This window comes from Miniopterus schreibersii (genome assembly GCF_964146895.1).
Source record: "Miniopterus schreibersii genome assembly, chromosome: 20".
NCBI lineage: Eukaryota > Metazoa > Chordata > Mammalia > Chiroptera > Miniopteridae > Miniopterus > Miniopterus schreibersii.
In genome coordinates this window covers 11,710,825-11,726,838 of record NC_138122.1, presented here as the reverse complement: position 1 = coordinate 11,726,838, position 16,014 = coordinate 11,710,825, and the positions used below count along the sequence as shown (strand labels likewise).

The window sequence follows — 16,014 nt, the reverse complement described above, 5'->3', positions numbered from 1 at the left end:
CCAGAAAAGTCAGAAGCAGGCTGGGACCGGGCGAGGGGTCATGTCCCCCAGTCCCCCGAGGACGTTTTCAGGTTTGAACAGATTTGCAAGAGTTTTGCATCTAACCCATCTCTTCTCTTGCACTTGTCTCTAAAGAAACAATATTGCTCTTTGTCCCTCACTCCCTGGCTCCCCTTCAGTCGCCTCAAAAAGGTGAAACAATTTAAAAAAACCCGTCTTAGCAAAGTAATGCAAAAGCGTGCAAATCGCTGCGAGCTGCCTGGGTGTCCCGGGGCTGTCTCCCTGCAGTTTTCTCTCTGTCCCAGCCTCCCTCCTACAGAAACTGCTAGATCAGGGTCAAGACGCTTCACTTCATCCCCTGGCCGCTCTGTTGAAAACCCGGTGACTTCGGGCGAGGGGGGGACGCGCATGTTATTGGCCGCCCCCACCCCCCGCCCAAACCACCCCAGTCTCCCGCGCTTCTGCGGATAAATCCCGGGACCCGAGAGGCACGGAATCCAGGGTTTTTGAGAGCTAGAGGAGGGATCTTGGGCTTTGCCTCAGTTTCCCTAAGGGCGGGGAAAAGGGAGGAAGGATTTCTGTTCTAAAGCCAGGCTGGGCCGAGTGGGACGGAGCCTCCTTTCTCCTCTGAGCGCTCTGAGAAAGGAGGGAAACTCTCCGCCGCGTCCCGGGCCCGGCTAGGGTGGGGCGGGGCGGGGCCTCCAGCGCGCGCCGCGCGCCTCTGGCCTCCCGCCCGCTAGTGGCCGTCGGGCAGGGAGGGGGGGGTTGGTGGTGGTGGTGTCGGATTAATCCCTTAATTACGCTGTGATCGGCGTGGCACCTGCTTTCCGCCGCTCCGCTCCCGGGGGACGGCGGCACCGAGGGGCGGAGAGAAGGAAGGGGGAAGGAGGGCAGCGGAGGCGCGCGCGGCACCCGGGCGCCGGCCGGCGGGACAGCGGCACCGTGGCTGGGCCGGAGCGCAGAGGCTGTCGAGGGGCCTGCGGCTCCCCGCCCGCGGGTCGCAGACCCCGGGGCTGGGCCCCGAGCCCCCCGGCCCGGGCCTGGGCAGGTCGCGTCATGCTGCGCTACCTGCTGAAAACGCTGCTGCAGATGAACCTGTTCGCGGACTCCCTGGCCCGGGACGTGGCCAACTCCAGCGACCTGCTCCTCGGCTTCAACTCCTCGGGGCTGGCGCTCAACCACAGCCTGCCGTCCCCTGGCGAGCCTTTGCTCAACGGTGAGCCCCTGCCCCGTGGGGATGTCGATCCCGAAGGGGGGTCAGGAGGGAGGGCGGCGTGGAGGGGGTGACCAAGAGCCGCTGCCCCACGTCCGGGCCGAGGGGAGCCTCCCTGCGCCTCCCGGGAGGGGCACCTAGGGATAACTTGGGGCTTGGAGCGCCTGAGTGGGCGTACCGGCGGGGGCCGGGGTTTGGGAGGAGATGGCTGCTGAGTCCAGTGCGCCCCACCTCCCCAGCCCAGGCCGTCCCAGGCGAGGAGGGCCGTGGTGGGGGGCGGGCGAGGCCGGGGGCCCACTGCGCGGAGGTCGGCGGAGGCGCGGGCGCGGCGGGCCTGGGCCAAGCCCGGCCACTTAGTGACCCGTCCGGGTAGCAGCTTTTCCTCCGGGAACCTAAGTTTGCCAAGAACTCCAAACTTAGGACGAACGCGAGGAAGCCAAAATGTTGGATGTGTTTGCTGCCGAGCTCGACAGGGGCGGCGGCCATTTCAGGGAACTGGGGAGTTTGCCCCTCAGAGGTGGGCTCGCAGCGGGCCCACCCCGCGAAGCCGCGGCGGCCAGGCCGTCGACGCTAATTACGGTGATTAATAAATAATGTCCCGGACCCCGCGCTCCTCCTGCGTTGCGGGAGCTGGGCCCAGGGCCGAGCTCGCCCCCTGCCGGCCGCGTCGGGAACTCCCGCGTTCCCTGGCTCCTTGGCCCCGGTTCCCTCTGGTTCTTCCCAGGCTGGGATCAACTGGCCTCCGCCCACTCGAATCTAGGGCGAGCGCTGTGCTGGAGACCCCAAGGCAGCGAGAATGGGGACCTGGGCAATGTGCGTGCGTGTGTGAACTCAGGTGCTGGGGAGAAGCCCCAGAGCCCCATTAGCATGACCGTTAGCTATTCATTAGCTTCTGTTGAAGCCTCTCCTGAGACCCCTAATGACAGGGAGAAAATTCCAGGGAAACAGAGCCTGCAGATGTGTCTACAGGAATTAGGGGCAAAGGGCCGGCCAGCAAGGTGTGCTGTGCATGGAGGGAACCGGGAGAAAGATGGGGAATGAGCCGGGATTCTCCCATCTCCCGACTTCCCAGATTCCCAGGAGGTTAAGCACAGAGCCCTTCTCACAGGTGCCCCAAGCAGGCCTCTGCTCGCCTGGCGCTCTCACGGAGTGTTTTCACTCTACACTGTCTCAGTGAGGTTTGTAGCGAAGAAATCGATGGTCACATCTGCGGGGAGGAAACATTCAGAGGGGATGGACGGTACCCCAGTGGTCACAAAAGCACCACAAGGTTTGGCAATAACGGACCTGCCTATTTCCATTACACCCGATGGTTATGTGAAGGGCAAAGGGGGAATATTGGGGGCTGGTAGATTCTGATTCAGGTACAGACTGTAGGACCCGAGATAAGGTCAGGTGGGCGGGAGGAAGAACGCTTAAGTAACCTTCATCCGACTTCATCCAAACTTCATCCCCAAGTGCTTTGCATACACGACGGTCTTGTGACAGCCCTTATCACTGCTCCCACATTACAGATAAAGAAGCTGAGACTCAGAGAGATTCAATTATTTGCCCAGATTCTTACAGCAGTTACTGTCGAGTCTGAGATTCCCGCCCTAGTTGGCTCCAGCCAACCCCTGAGCTCTTAACCATAACAGTGCTGCTCACCGCGGGACCTTTGCCTAAACTGGGCCTGGGATGGGATGGAGGAGAGCTGGGTGAGGATCAGAAGTTTCCATCCAGAAGGGAAATCGAGAAAATTACTCCCTTCCCTAAGTGGGAGGGAAAGGAATCTGTCTGTCCCTGACCCCTTCAATGCACTCTCACCAGAACACCACCCCCACAGGCAACCCACCCGGCTCCCTCGCCATCGCCATCGGAACTTGTAAGAGTAGGGGCGGGAAGGGAAACCCAACCGCACACCGAGGCTGGAAGCAGAGGTCCCCGGGGATCAGAGCGGGAGAAGCGGAGTGGGGGCGGGGAGGTGCGGGACAGGAGCGGGTTCCATAGGTCGCGGTTAGGGAAGGACAGGATTCCGTGAGGCTGCAGCGGCGCCTACTGGCCGCCAGGGGTCACAAAGCCACTTTGGATGAAGCTGGGGCATCGGAGCGGGACGGGCTCCAGGCTCCAGGCTCCCAAAGCACTACCGCACCAGACGAGCGAGCAGAAGAGTCTGTAGCCGAGGGCGGGGCAGGCGCAGAACCTGTGAACCGATCAGACAGAACCAGGGAAGGAGAGGAAGTCCTTTCTCAGTGGTTCTCAGCCTTTCTTGCCTATGCCATTCTGAGAACAATCTGCTGAAACCTGTGCCGCTCAGAGAGTTACATTTCCACTACTGATTCCGGTGACTTCACAGGACCCCGAAACATGATTGGGGTGTCAATTGAAGGGCTCAGGCCCGTTCATGGCTCCCGGGCCCCGCCCATCACTCAAGCCTTTCTTGCCCCGAGGCACCCAAGGCCTGGCCACATTCTCCATGTCGCTGCCCCGGGGACCGCGCTCAGGCGAGGAACCCAGCGTTCGCCTTGGTGCCCCGCTTACGGAGCAAGGACATCTGTGAACGAGTGCGGACGGGGCGCGGGTGGCCCTTCACTCCCCACTAGACCTGGCAGGAGAGGAGACAGGTGTCCCGATGCCTTGGCTTATCTGCCCATCTGTAGGCACCTCCTTTGGAGCCCAAGAACGTGGGGCTCTTCCCAGAGATTCCGGACCCTACAGAGAGAGGCGGGGTGCTTTTTCTCTCTGGCGCCCCCGTGTTTCTCCGGCTTCCCCGTCTGAATGCTCTGCGTCCCTCCCATCCTCCAGGGTCGAGGGTCGGGCCGGAGGACGCGATGCCGCGCATCGTGGAGCAGCCGCCAGATCTGCTGGTGTCCCGAGGCGAGCCGGCCACGCTGCCCTGCCGTGCGGAGGGCCGGCCCCGGCCCCACATCGAGTGGTACAAAAACGGGGCGCGCGTGGCCACGGCGCGCGAGGATCCGCGCGCGCACCGCCTGCTGCTGCCCAGCGGCGCCCTCTTCTTCCCGCGCATCGTGCACGGGCGCCGCGCGCGGCCCGACGAGGGCGTCTACACCTGCGTGGCCCGCAACTACCTGGGCGCGGCGGCCAGCAGGAACGCCTCGCTGGAAGTGGCGGGTGAGCCCCGCCGCCGGCCGGGTGCTCTGAGCCTGGCGGCCGCGGGGGGGCGCCGGGCAATCCCGTCCAGAACCAGCCCCCATCTCAGCCGACGCCACATTGCCTTTGGCCTCTACGGCCCGCGCCTGGGCCTGGTATTTTCTCACCCGTGGCGGGGGAGACGGTCCTATTCATATATGTACTCACATGTCCTCCCTCCTCTCTCCTGCCCCCACCCCACCCCACCCCAGTCCTCCGAGATGATTTCCGGCAGTCCCCTGGGAACGTGGTGGTGGCAGTGGGGGAGCCAGCTGTAATGGAGTGCGTGCCCCCCCGCGGCCACCCGGAGCCCTCGGTGTCCTGGAAGAAGGGCAGCGCCCCAGTCAAGGAGGAGGAGGGAAGGATCACGGTGAGGGCCGGGCCAGGCTGGGGATTCCACGCGGACCAGTGCCCGCAGCCATGAGGGGCGCGGCCCTAGCCAGGGGTCTCCCACGTGCCTCCAAGGAGAAAGGCCTGAGTCTAAGGGTCCTGGAAGGCGGGAATAATGCTTGGGGCCGTCAGGCAGGCCATCTGAGATCAGGCATTAGCTGACTAGAGGCTGAGAGTCAGCTGTTGAGTGAGGGATAGTGAGGATGGACTTGGTATAAGGTTGGGGGAAGCATGACCCCCCGGGGACCCGTGGGAGAAGAGACAGACCTGAGCCCCCACCTTGGGCAAAACGACAACTCCTTATCTAAATGGGTCGGTTTTACTGGTTTTCTTCATGGGTTTGCTGTGAAAATCAAATCAATAAAGATGCTTCGATGGCTATAAAGGACCGAGGTTCCCGTTATTACTCTGCAGATCCGTGGAGGGAAGCTGATGATGTCACACACACACAAGAGTGACGCAGGGATGTATGTGTGTGTGGCCTCCAACATGGCAGGAGAACGGGAGAGTGCGGGGGCCGAACTTGCGGTACTGGGTAGGCGCGGCTGTGGTCACGGGAGTGTGCAGCGGGGCACTACACAGCTCTGCAGACCCCTGACTGCTCACTCGTGCCCACTCCGCAGAGCGCCCCTCATTCCTGCAGAGGCCAGTGGATCGGGTGGTCCTGGCCGACGGCCCTGTGCATTTCCCATGTGAGGTGCAGGGCGATCCCCCACCTCGTCTACACTGGCGCAAGCAGGATGGAGAACTGCCCACAGGCAGGTGAGAATCCCCTTCCTCAGGCCTGTGAGGAGACCCAACCAGCTCACGAGTGCGCCCTGCCCTAGAAAACTGGAAGGCTGATACCGCCTCAGAGAAGTCTGTTCCCCAGAGCCTGTGGCTCTGCCCTATCCAGTCCCCACCTCCAATCACAGAGCTTCTGTCCCTGCCCTATGTACCCTGCCCTGGTGTCTGTCCCGGGGGAGACAGAAGTGGTCTGTAGTTATGGCCAACCCAGCGCGGGGGTGGGGAGTGGAGCAGGTATGAGATCCGGAGTGACCACAGCCTTTGGATTGGACGTGTGAGTGCTGACGATGAGGGGACATACACCTGCGTGGCGGAGAACAGCGTGGGCCGAGTGGAAGCGTCTGGCTCCCTCAGTGTTCATGGTGAGGCCCTGCCTGGGACTGCTTGCGGCAGGGGTGAAATGAGGGAAAATGAAATGAGTAGAAAATGATGGGGGGGGGGGGGAGGACAAGCGAGAGATGTGAAGTCACGTGGGACTTGTAGGAGAGAGAGAGAGAAGGAGACAGCTAAACAGGCTTGAGCAAGAGATGGATGAATATCTGCTCCTACTCAAGCCAAGCTCGGACTTCTCTGTCCTGTTCCCTCCATCTCCCTTCTTAGTACCCCTGACTCCCTGTTCCTTTATCTCCCCTCCCCTTGCCAGTCCCACCCCAGCTGGTGACCCAGCCCCAGGACCAGATGGCAACTACTGGAGACAATGTGACTTTTCAATGCGAGACCAAAGGAAACCCCCCACCTGCCATCTTCTGGCAAAAGGAGGGAAGCCAAGTAGGTGCCAGCTCCTAGGGCCCTCCCACCAGCTTCTCCTCTGGGTCTTAGCCTCCCTCCTTCTATGTTCTGCAAACTGCTCTCAGGGTTCTGCTTTACCTTTAGTCTTCCCAGGAACACCTGCAGGTTATTTAGGAGCATTAAATAAGGTAATTAATATAAAAGGCCTGAAGCATATCCAATACTTTTGAAATGAATAACACATTTAGGTGGTAGGGAACGGTCCTGTATAGTAATTCCTTGGAATCTTTCTCTTTGGGTCAAGGATGTCCTGAGGATGCAGCAAATCTAATTAGGTCCTTTCCCCAGACCTTTGGGGCCTGGGCTTTAATACATTGCTCTGGAAAGCAAGTAGCACTGTACCAAGGATGCTGAGGGTAGAACTTCACTAGCTTTTCTATTTATAAGAGACCTCCACCAGGGGGCGCTGTGCTCATCCCTCTACAATAGCAAATAAATCCCAGAATGTACAGCTGGAATGAACATTAACTGAAGTTACAACGTAAGTAACTTCCTGTAAGGGGAGGGTGGGAATTTTGCTACTAGGAAACAAGATCATTATAATAAAATAAGTCTCATTAACTCCACTCCACTGGGAAACCAGGCCACCTATTACCTCATTCCAAATCCACAGCCACTATTTCCCCAACATCTCTAGCATTGGAGTCAGCTGCGTTTTCATTAGCTTCTGAAATGAATAAAAATGCTGCTGTAGTAGAGGTGGGAGGAGGCATCCGTCAGGGGCTCAGCATGGTGCCATCTATCCTGAGACCCACACCTACTTCACTACCTTCTGGGTCTGCATCTAATGTAAAATGTTAGAGCCAGGAAGAAGGGGAACGTATTTAACATTTATCACGCAATGTATTCAAAGAGTTTCATAGGATTACTTCCTTTAATCATCAGAACTAGCCTCTAAGAGTCATATTTGGGGAAATTTGGGCTCAGGAAGTTTAAATAGCTTGCACAGAGCTGGGAAGTATATTCCAGAGTCATCGAATAAAATAGCTCATTTTTGTGAATAGGTTTAACTAGTTTACCCAAGGTCACATAACTGTGTGGGGACAGAGTATGAATGAGAACCTTAGGAACCCCTGCATTCTGGTGTTGAGAATGGGAGCTCTCTCTGCCCACCGCCTGCTCATTTCCTACCTTGGTTCCTTGTTCTGTCCCCAGGTCCTGCTTTTCCCCAGTCAGTCTCTTCAGCCCACAGGGCGCTTCTCAGTCTCTCCTAGAGGCCAGCTCAACATCACTGAAGTGCAGAGGGGGGATGCTGGCTACTATGTGTGCCAGGCTGTCAGTGTGGCTGGCAGTGTCCTGGCCAAGGCCCTGTTGAAGGTAAAAGGAGGTATGTGCCTGTGGAGATATGGGACCCATGGCCTGGAAGGAAGTAATGGCTTACGGAGATCTGTTTTTCTTGGATTCTCTACCATGTGTCTGCAAGGGGGCGGGGTATGTTCCTGAGACATTTCCTTGAAGTTTGGAAATTAGGCCCAGGAGCCACTATTAGATGGCTGGTTCTGGGCAGAGACTACAGTTGATTAAGGAACCCCTTTCATCTCTGGGGAGGAGGAGAGGAAGGGGCCGAGAATGAAGACCAGGAGCTGGTTGCCTGAACCTGGGCCCCTCCTCTGAGGTACCCAAGTTCTTCCTCTCCCAGCCTCGATGGATGGGCTGCCTCCCATCATCCTCCAGGGACCAGCAAATCAGACACTGGCACTTGGCTCCTCTGTGTGGCTGCCATGCAGAGTAACCGGGACCCCTCAACCGAGTGTCCAATGGAAAAAGGATGGGCAGTGGCTGCAGGGGGATGGCCTCCAGCTCAACCTAATGGCCAATGGCACCCTGCACATTGCCAAGGTGCAGGTGAGTCCCACCCTGGGGCCCAAGGAACTGAGAAGGCCCAACTCCAGCAAGTACCCTCTGGGGCCCTAACTCCATTCTGCCCCTCTGCTCTCTCAGACCACCCAGAGTGTGCGACACCCTCCCCATCCTTCTGAATACCCACCTCCACCCTCTCACCCTGCCTTGCGCCACTCCCAGTGTGCCAGCCCTCTGCTCTCTCCTGCAGGAGACGGACGTGGGCCTCTACAGCTGTGTGGCCAAGAGTTCCACAGGGGAGGCCATATGGAGTGCCTGGCTCAGGGGGCAGGGTGAGTTTTCCTTTGTTCCCTTCTTTGCCCTTTCTCCAAACATTCTTCAAAGGCAGTCAATACTCGCCAAACCCCAGGACTGATTTTATCTCCCCAATGCCACGGCCATGGTAGTGGGGGGAGGAAGACAGAAGTGGTGGCTTGGGAGGCAGATGTTCGGATGTTTGTAGGGGTCGGTGCACTCTGGCCCTCTCTCCACTGTCACAGCTCCACAGCCCCTCTGGGAGGAGGCAGGTTACATTCATACTTAAAGATTATCTATCTCCTCCCTGCAGGAAACAGGGGAGAATTACCAGACCCTCCTCCAGAACCCAGCAGCCCTCCGGGGCCTCCCTCTCAGCCAGTGGTCACTGAGATCACCAAGAACAGCGTCACCCTGACCTGGAAGCCCAACCCGCAGGCTGGGGCTGCAGTTACCTCTTATTTGATAGAGGCTTTCAGGTACAGAGAAAGCTCTGAGTGCCAACCTGCACAGTTAAAAGGAGGGGATCCTATGCCCTTAGGGTCGTTGCTATTGTGGGGAGGGGTTTGCCAGTTCCCTTTCCCAGGGTGGGGAGGCAGTAGGGGGCCAGAGAGAATGGATGAGAGGGAGTAGACAGGTGGGGGGTCCCTGGCTCAGACAGCTCTGTCACCTCATTCCTGTTGCAGCCAAGCAGCTGGCAACACATGGCGGACAGTGGCAGACGGTGTGCAGCTGGAGACACACACGGTCAGCGGTCTGCAGCCCAACACCATCTACCTGTTCCTGGTGCGAGCGGTGGGAGCCTGGGGCCTCAGTGAGCCCAGCCCCGTCTCTGAGCCTGTCCGCACCCAGGGTAAGGGCAGGGTCCCTGTCTCATGGGTATGACATGTAACACTGCATAGCACCCTTCTCCAAAACCACGGCCCCATGGCAGCTCTTCCCTGCGGTGCCAGGTCTATACTGGTGGCTGGTCTGAAACAGGAGGTCGTGCTTCCCTCTTATTGAGGGAACAAGAGGAGGAGGAGAGGGAGGGGGAGGGCAAGGAGGGGGAGGAAGCAGAAGGGGAGAGAGAGAGAGAGGTGGGGGCAGGGGTGTGGGAGGACTCAGTCACCTTGGTGGCTCCTCATTTCTGATAATCTAAGTACTCAGTGTATGTAGATTATCAAGACTAGAAGGCCCACCTTTGGAACTCCCTCCACCCCCAGCCCCTTGACCCTGGGGTGTGCTCTGGAGCACTGAGCATTAGACTGGGGGCGGGCAGAGGCAGGACACAGCACAGTCTCAGTCCTGACTCCCTGTCCCTGCCGGCCCCTGCTGAGTGGGCTCTTTAGACAGCAACCCATCCAGGCCAGCGGAGGACCCGTGGAGAGGCCGGCCGGGACTGGCTGGGGTGGCTGTGCGTGTGCAGGAGCCCGTAGTCCTTGGGCCCCGGACCCTGCAGGTGTCCTGGACTGTGAGTGTGGCATAGGGGTGAGGTGAAGGGCAGAGGTGATGATGGGAGGCATAGGGGCCTCCAAGAGTGGGTATGGGAGAGTGGGAAGTGAGTGGCCGGAGAAGGCAGGGTGAATGGAAGAGGGGCTGGGCCTGGAGGACTTGCGTGGCCCTAGCATCTGCATCTCCCATCTCCTTCTGGTGTGTTCCCTCTTGTCTCCTATAGGTAGATGGCCCAGTCGAGCTGGTGCGAGGTTTCCAGGTGTATTGGAGGGTAGCAGGTTCTGATGGGGGAAGCTGGACTGTGCAGGACCTACAGTCCCCAAGCCAGTACAGTACTGTGCTAAGAGGACTCCCCCCAGGGACCCAAATTCAGATCAAGGTGCAAGCCCAAGGCCAGGAGGGGCTGGGTGCTGACAGTCTCTTGGTGACGGGGAGCATTCCTGAGGAGGGTAAGGGGCAGGGCAGGGAGCTGCTGGATGTACAAGTGGGAGTGGGGGAGGGTGAAAGTTTGCAGCGGGGAGCAAGGCAAGCAGGTGGGAAGCCTTAGTTCCCTAAGAGGTTAGAGCAGGGAGGGGGAGGGGCGCCTGAGGGGCAGCTTGCAATGACTGTGTCCTCACGTTCCACCCTGGCCAGCCCCCAGTGGTCCCCCTCAGAGAGTGGCAGTAGCCTTGGGGGGTGAAGGCAACAGCAGTATCACCGTGTCCTGGGAACCTCCACTCCCCCCCCAGCAAAATGGGGTCATCAAGGAATACCAGGTACCGGGTGGGGAAGGGCCTGGGTGGGAGGGGGAGGACCCAGGGCTAGGATTAGGCAGGGATCCAGGACTGGCTTCGGGGCCGGGAAGCAGGTTCTGGGAGAGGCGAGAGGCTTCAGAGTGTTGTCTCCGGGCTGAATTAAGCCTGGCTAAGCCGCTGGGCCTCCTAGAGCGTCAGGTTTCCACGTGGGGCCAGAATCCCATTTCTGACTCTAAACCTGGGTCTCTGCCTCCCCAGATCTGGTGCCTGGGGAATGAGAGCCGTTTCCACCTCAATCGGTCTGCGGCAGGTTGGGCGCGCTCTGCGGTGCTCCAGGGGCTGCTGCCAGGTCTCCCCTACCGGACCCTGGTCGCAGCGGCCACCAGCGCTGGCGTTGGCGTGGCCAGTGCCCCGGTGTCTGTGCAGCTGCGTGAGTCTGGGGGCGGGGGTGGTGGGAGGAAGGGGCTGGGAAGTTTCCAGGCCCCTACTCGGCTGACGGCTTTGACCCCCACAGCGACCCCCCGGGAGCTGGAGCCCGCGCTCGAGGCGGGCCAGGGGCTGGCGGAGCGGCTGGCGAGGGTGCTGCGGGAGCCGGCCTTTCTGGCGGGCGGCGGCGCGGCCTGCGGGGCGCTGCTCCTCGGGCTCGGTGGCGCCCTCTGCCGGCGCCGCAGGCAGCGCAAGGAGCTCAGCCATTACGCAGGTGAGAGTCGGAGGGTCGGGGGCGGCGGGGGAGTCGGAGGGGCCTGGGGGCGGCGGGCCAGTGGCGCCTTCGGACTGGGGGAGACGGAACGGAGTGCTTGGGGGCGGACGGAGCCGGAGCCGCCTTCCTTGGAGCGAGGGGGCGGCGCAGGGAGAGGGAGCGGGAGGGCTCGACCTCTCCAGCGCGGGAGGCGGGGGCCGGCGCTGCGCCCCTCGGAGCCGGGCAGGGGGCGCACTGAATCCACGAGCAGGCGGGACTGGGGGGAGGAGCGGGGCTCGGAGGGGCGGGACCCGGGTCTGGGGGGGGTGTTAAGACTTGCCTTTTAGACGCCTGGGCAGGAGAGGGGAGGCTCCGCGGGCAGCGTGCGTCCGGGGGCGAGTCGGAGCAGAGACACGCTGGTGGGGGCGGGCTCGGGAGGGGGCGTGGCCAGGAGGCGGGGCTGTACCCTGGGGGCGGGGCTCGGGCGGCAAGCCCGGAGGGCTGCCGGGTGGAGACTGAGCTCCGCCACCCGGTGAGGGTTGCGTCTGGAGGGATCTGAGAGCACCTAGACACGTGGCAGCCACTTGGGAGGCTTTAGAAAAATGCCGGTGCCGGAGCCCCCCTCACTCCTAGAAATTATGATGAAATTGGTCCAGGGTGCAGCCTGAGCTGCAGAATCGGGAGGGGCCAAGGAGTGGACGAGAGTGGCTATTTCTGACCCTTTTTCCTGTTTCCCTCTTCTTTCTCCCCGGGATCCTTTTCGGAAGCTTCCTTTGCCTACACACCTGCAGGTAAGCCACCCCCGACTGCCCCGTGGGGTTCAGGCCCCGCACGGGCTCTTCTCTCATCCAGCCTCCCTCGTCTTCCCCAGTGTCCTTCCCACACTCGGAGGGCCTCTCGGGAGCCAGTTCCAGGTAATTCTCTTAACGCATCTCCCAGGGACAGTCCCTTCCACCGACAGACACATCCCTTCCTCTCCAGCCTCGGGAGCCTCAGCTGAGGGCCCCCACCCCAGACACCACGGCCACCGTCCTAGAGCCCCCGACTGCCCCTGCCTCCTCTGCTTGCCCCGGCCTTTCCAGGCTCCCCACCCCAGGGTCCACATGCTCTCCCTCAGGCCACCCGTGGGCCTCGGCCCTGCTCCCTACCCCTGGCTGGCAGACTCCTGGCCCCACCCATCTCGAAGCCCCTCAGCCCAGGAACCCAGGGGAAGCTGCTGCCCCAGCAACCCCGACCCAGACGACAGATATTACAATGGTGAGGAGTTCGAATTCGCCCACCTGGCCCCAGCACCCTTCTCGGCTCCCAGCCCGCTGGGGCACACTGGGGGGAGCTGAGGAGCCCCAGTGTCCTGAGGCTGGTGGGTCCCCGGGAGGGTGTGAGTTGGGGGAGCGCCCCTCTTGCCTCACCGGGCCCTGGTTTGGGAAGTAAGGTTTGGGGTCGGGGGAGAAGCGACCTGGTGGGATTCCCTCTGGCCTCCGTTGTCCTGTGGCCTGTTTTCCGTGCCTGCCGCTGCCTCCTCCCCGGGCCTCCCTCTCTCTTCCTCAGAAGTTGGGATCTCCCTCTACCTGGCTCAGACGGCCCGGGGCGCTGCTGCCTCCCCCGAGGGTCCCGTCTATAGCACCATTGACCCGGCTGGGGAGGAGCTGCAGACTTTCCATGGGGGCTTCCCCCCAAACTCCTCCGGGGACCTGGGCACCTGGAGCCAGTATGCTCCCCCAGAATGGAGCCAGGGAGACAGTGGTATGACTCCAGTTCCTCGTACCCCACGCTTCCCCTCTGGCCTAGCCCAGCACTTTCTTCTGACGCGTCTCACGGCTGCCTCTTTCCTGCCTGTACCTTGGCTCCTCCCTGCTCTCCTCAGGACCCAGGGGAGGCAAAGCGAAGCTTCTGGGGAAACCTGTGCAGATGCCCTCCCTCAGCTGGCCAGAAGCCCTGCCACCGCCACCTCCTTCCTGTGAACTGAGCTGCCTGGGGGGGCCTGAGGAGCTGGAGGCTGGGTGAGGGTGCATCCTGCTGCAGGTCCTGCACGCGGGACCAGCCCAGGCCAGGGGCGGGCAGAGAGCTGGGAGAGGAAGGGGAGCCGCAGCAGGAAGGCCAAGGGAGGTATGGAAGCTACTCAGCCATCCCCACCCTCCTGCCTCTTTTCCCAGCTCAGAGCCGGGAGAGTGGTGCCCACCGGTGCCTGAGAGGAGCCAACTGGCAGAGCCCAGCTCCAGCGGAGGGTGCTTGGTCCCTGTGTCCCGAGCGGAGACCCCCTCTCCCACACCTTCCTATGGACAACAGTCCACAGCCACTCTCACCCCCTCACCTCCCGACCCTCCCCAGCCCCTCACTGACACTCCCCATCTCCACCAGATGCCCAGGTAGGGAGGCGTATAGTACCTTGCGCTTTATAGCCCTCAGTACATATTTACTCAGTGGATGGATGGATGGATGGATGGCTGGCTCTGGGTACAGAGGTTTCATGGCTATATGAGGGTAGAAGTGTGGTTTGGGGAGAAACCTGGAGGCTCACAAGTCTCTCATTCCCTTCAGACTGTTTCTCCATCAGAGTGACTTTGCCAGCTCCTGGAGCGTTTCAGACATGGCTTCCTCATGGTCCGCTAGGGAGCCTGGTGGGGGCGGCCTGTGTCTTGTTTATCTGACACAGGGCTGAGTGTCTAACGCAGTGCCTGGCACATAGTAGGCACTTAGTGTTTGTTGAGTGAACAAGTGCTAAGGCCTCATGCCATTGCAGGAGGATGCCCCTTGAGCCAAGTTCCCCTCTCAGTGTGTCCCAGCCCGCCCTGAATAGCCACGAAGGGAGGCCTGCTGGCTCAGGGGCTGGCCCCACAGCCTCCCATCACTGCAGCCCCAGCCCTGTTCCTAGCACAGCCAGCAGTACCCCAGGTGAGTCTGTAGAACCCTCATCTTGTCCCACTGCCCACCCCCCCCAGCTTGTTTACCCTCCCCCCTGAGGCCCCTCCTGGACCTTCTCTCTTACTGCTCCTCTCCTGTCTCCTAATGCTCCAGGGAGGACCCGGCAGGCGCCTGGGGAGATGACTCCTCCACTTCAAGGGCCCCGAGCCCAAATTCGGAAGAAATCCAAGGCTGTTCCCTACAGGCGGGAGCACAGTCCTGGGGGTGAGGGGGCCGTGGGCCTGGGGCTGGTGACAATCAGTAGTGGAGACGGGCAGGAAACCAAGGGCGAGCTCTGAAGGCAGGAGGTGGGCAGATCTTGGCCTGTTCACTCGCAGCCTCCCCGTGCCAGGGCATGGGAGTGGGAGAGACTGGGATCAGGGGAGCGGGGCACTCTGCTGAAACAGGTCTCTCCCCAGACTTGCCCCCACCACCCTTGCCGCCACCAGAGGAAGAGACAAGCTGGGCCTTAGGGCTGGGAGCAGCAGGCAGCATGTCCTCCTTGGACCGGAAGCACAGTGGGGAGAGAAGAATGGCGCAGGGGGTGCCCCTCGGGGCCTCTCGGGGCCCCCTCCCGGATGGTAAGGAAGCCAGGGCAGGCTGGAGGGCCACTGCTATACAGGAGGTGGGCTTTAGGACTGCAGGCCGATGGTACAGTCCAGATGGCACCATCGATGGGTGAATTTCAGCCCAGCTCACCCCTCACTTTCGGTTAGGTTCATGCATTTGAGCAACATCAGAGACGCTTGTCTCTCCAGCTGTCTCTGAGCCAGATTCCCCGAGGTTCTCAAGTTGTATCCATTCTCAGGACTACAGCCTCAATGAGAGAATAGGGGCTGGTGTTCTGTGCCTCTTTGCCCAAGGAGGGGGTTCCCTGCAGGCTCTTGAACACGAGTATGTCCAGGCCATATGCTGGGCACTCTGCTTCTCAGCCCTTGCCTGCCCTCAGCTCTCCTCCTAGAGCGGGGGTGGTGGTTGGGGTGGCACAGTGGGTTCTGCCCGCTGCCCAGGCCCAGCTACCTTTATCTCTCGTGCAGCAGAAGAGGCCTGGCTCCCTTACAGCCGACCAAGCTTCCTGTCCCGGGGCCAGGCCACCAGCACCTGTTCCACCGCTGGCAGCAACTCTTCCCGAGGCTCCAGCAGCTCTCGGGGCTCCCGGGGCCCCGGACGGAGCCGCAGCCGCAGCCGGAGCCGGAGCCAGAGCCAAAGGCCAGGACGGAAATGCCGAGAGCTGGGGGCGAGGGATCAGGTAACTGAGAGTGGGGAACTAGGGAGGGTGGGACAGGCGTCACTGGATAGAGGGAGACAGAGAAGGGCCTGCAGGGGAAGTGTGGGAAGGAGGGGGCCCAGTGAGTGCGGTGGCAGGAGGAATCCTGGAAACAGTGGCAAGGGCTGAAGGCAAGGTGACACATTGCAGAGGAGGCTGGGCTCCCATAGAGGCGGGTCAGGAGAGCTGGTGAGCAGAGGCACATCCCTTCCCGTGGCCTGTTTGCTCTGGCCCGGGCCTTGCCAACCAGCCTGTCTGTCTGCCTGTCTCTCTCTCTCTAGGAACCAAGATAACCCTTGATGAGAACATCAGCAGTTCCATGGGGAAAGGCTTGTCCTTGGGCCAGGAGCCTGGATGGCAGCCCCTCCCCTGGTAAATGAGGGGGTGCAAAGAGGAGCAGGAAGGGGTCTCTCCCTCCCTCCCAGCAGTGATGGCGGGGTTCCCTGAGGAACTGGCTTAGGAGCCGGAGAGACGGCTCTTCGTTTCCATCTCTTCCTGCCTGAGACCCATTTGTAAAAAAGACAGTAAAGAGTCTGATCGGAGTCCTGGGCCGTTCGTCTGGCTTTGTGCAGGGTGGGAGGAAGAAAGGGCGCTGCCA

General features: G+C 61.0%; 1 protein-coding gene across 1 annotated transcript; it reads left to right on the top strand.

Annotated features, from left to right (window-relative positions):
- Nucleotides 1-1,056: 1,056 nt before the first annotated feature.
- Nucleotides 1,057-15,957, top strand: ROBO3 (roundabout guidance receptor 3; the record flags this gene model as incomplete). The annotated part of the gene is made up of 28 exons (XM_081123275.1): nucleotides 1,057-1,216; nucleotides 3,998-4,324; nucleotides 4,555-4,712; nucleotides 5,147-5,267; nucleotides 5,356-5,494; nucleotides 5,753-5,880; nucleotides 6,162-6,286; nucleotides 7,463-7,634; nucleotides 7,947-8,152; nucleotides 8,358-8,439; nucleotides 8,715-8,880; nucleotides 9,088-9,254; nucleotides 9,733-9,854; nucleotides 10,059-10,284; nucleotides 10,469-10,590; nucleotides 10,828-10,999; nucleotides 11,084-11,269; nucleotides 12,016-12,039; nucleotides 12,120-12,162; nucleotides 12,366-12,505; nucleotides 12,797-12,991; nucleotides 13,113-13,248; nucleotides 13,402-13,614; nucleotides 13,989-14,140; nucleotides 14,264-14,374; nucleotides 14,569-14,730; nucleotides 15,187-15,398; nucleotides 15,698-15,957. 28 exons carry the CDS (start codon nucleotides 1,057-1,059, stop codon nucleotides 15,707-15,709), a joined length of 4,179 nt encoding a protein of 1,392 aa, XP_080979401.1. The 3' UTR covers nucleotides 15,710-15,957.
- Nucleotides 15,958-16,014: the final 57 nt, after the last annotated feature.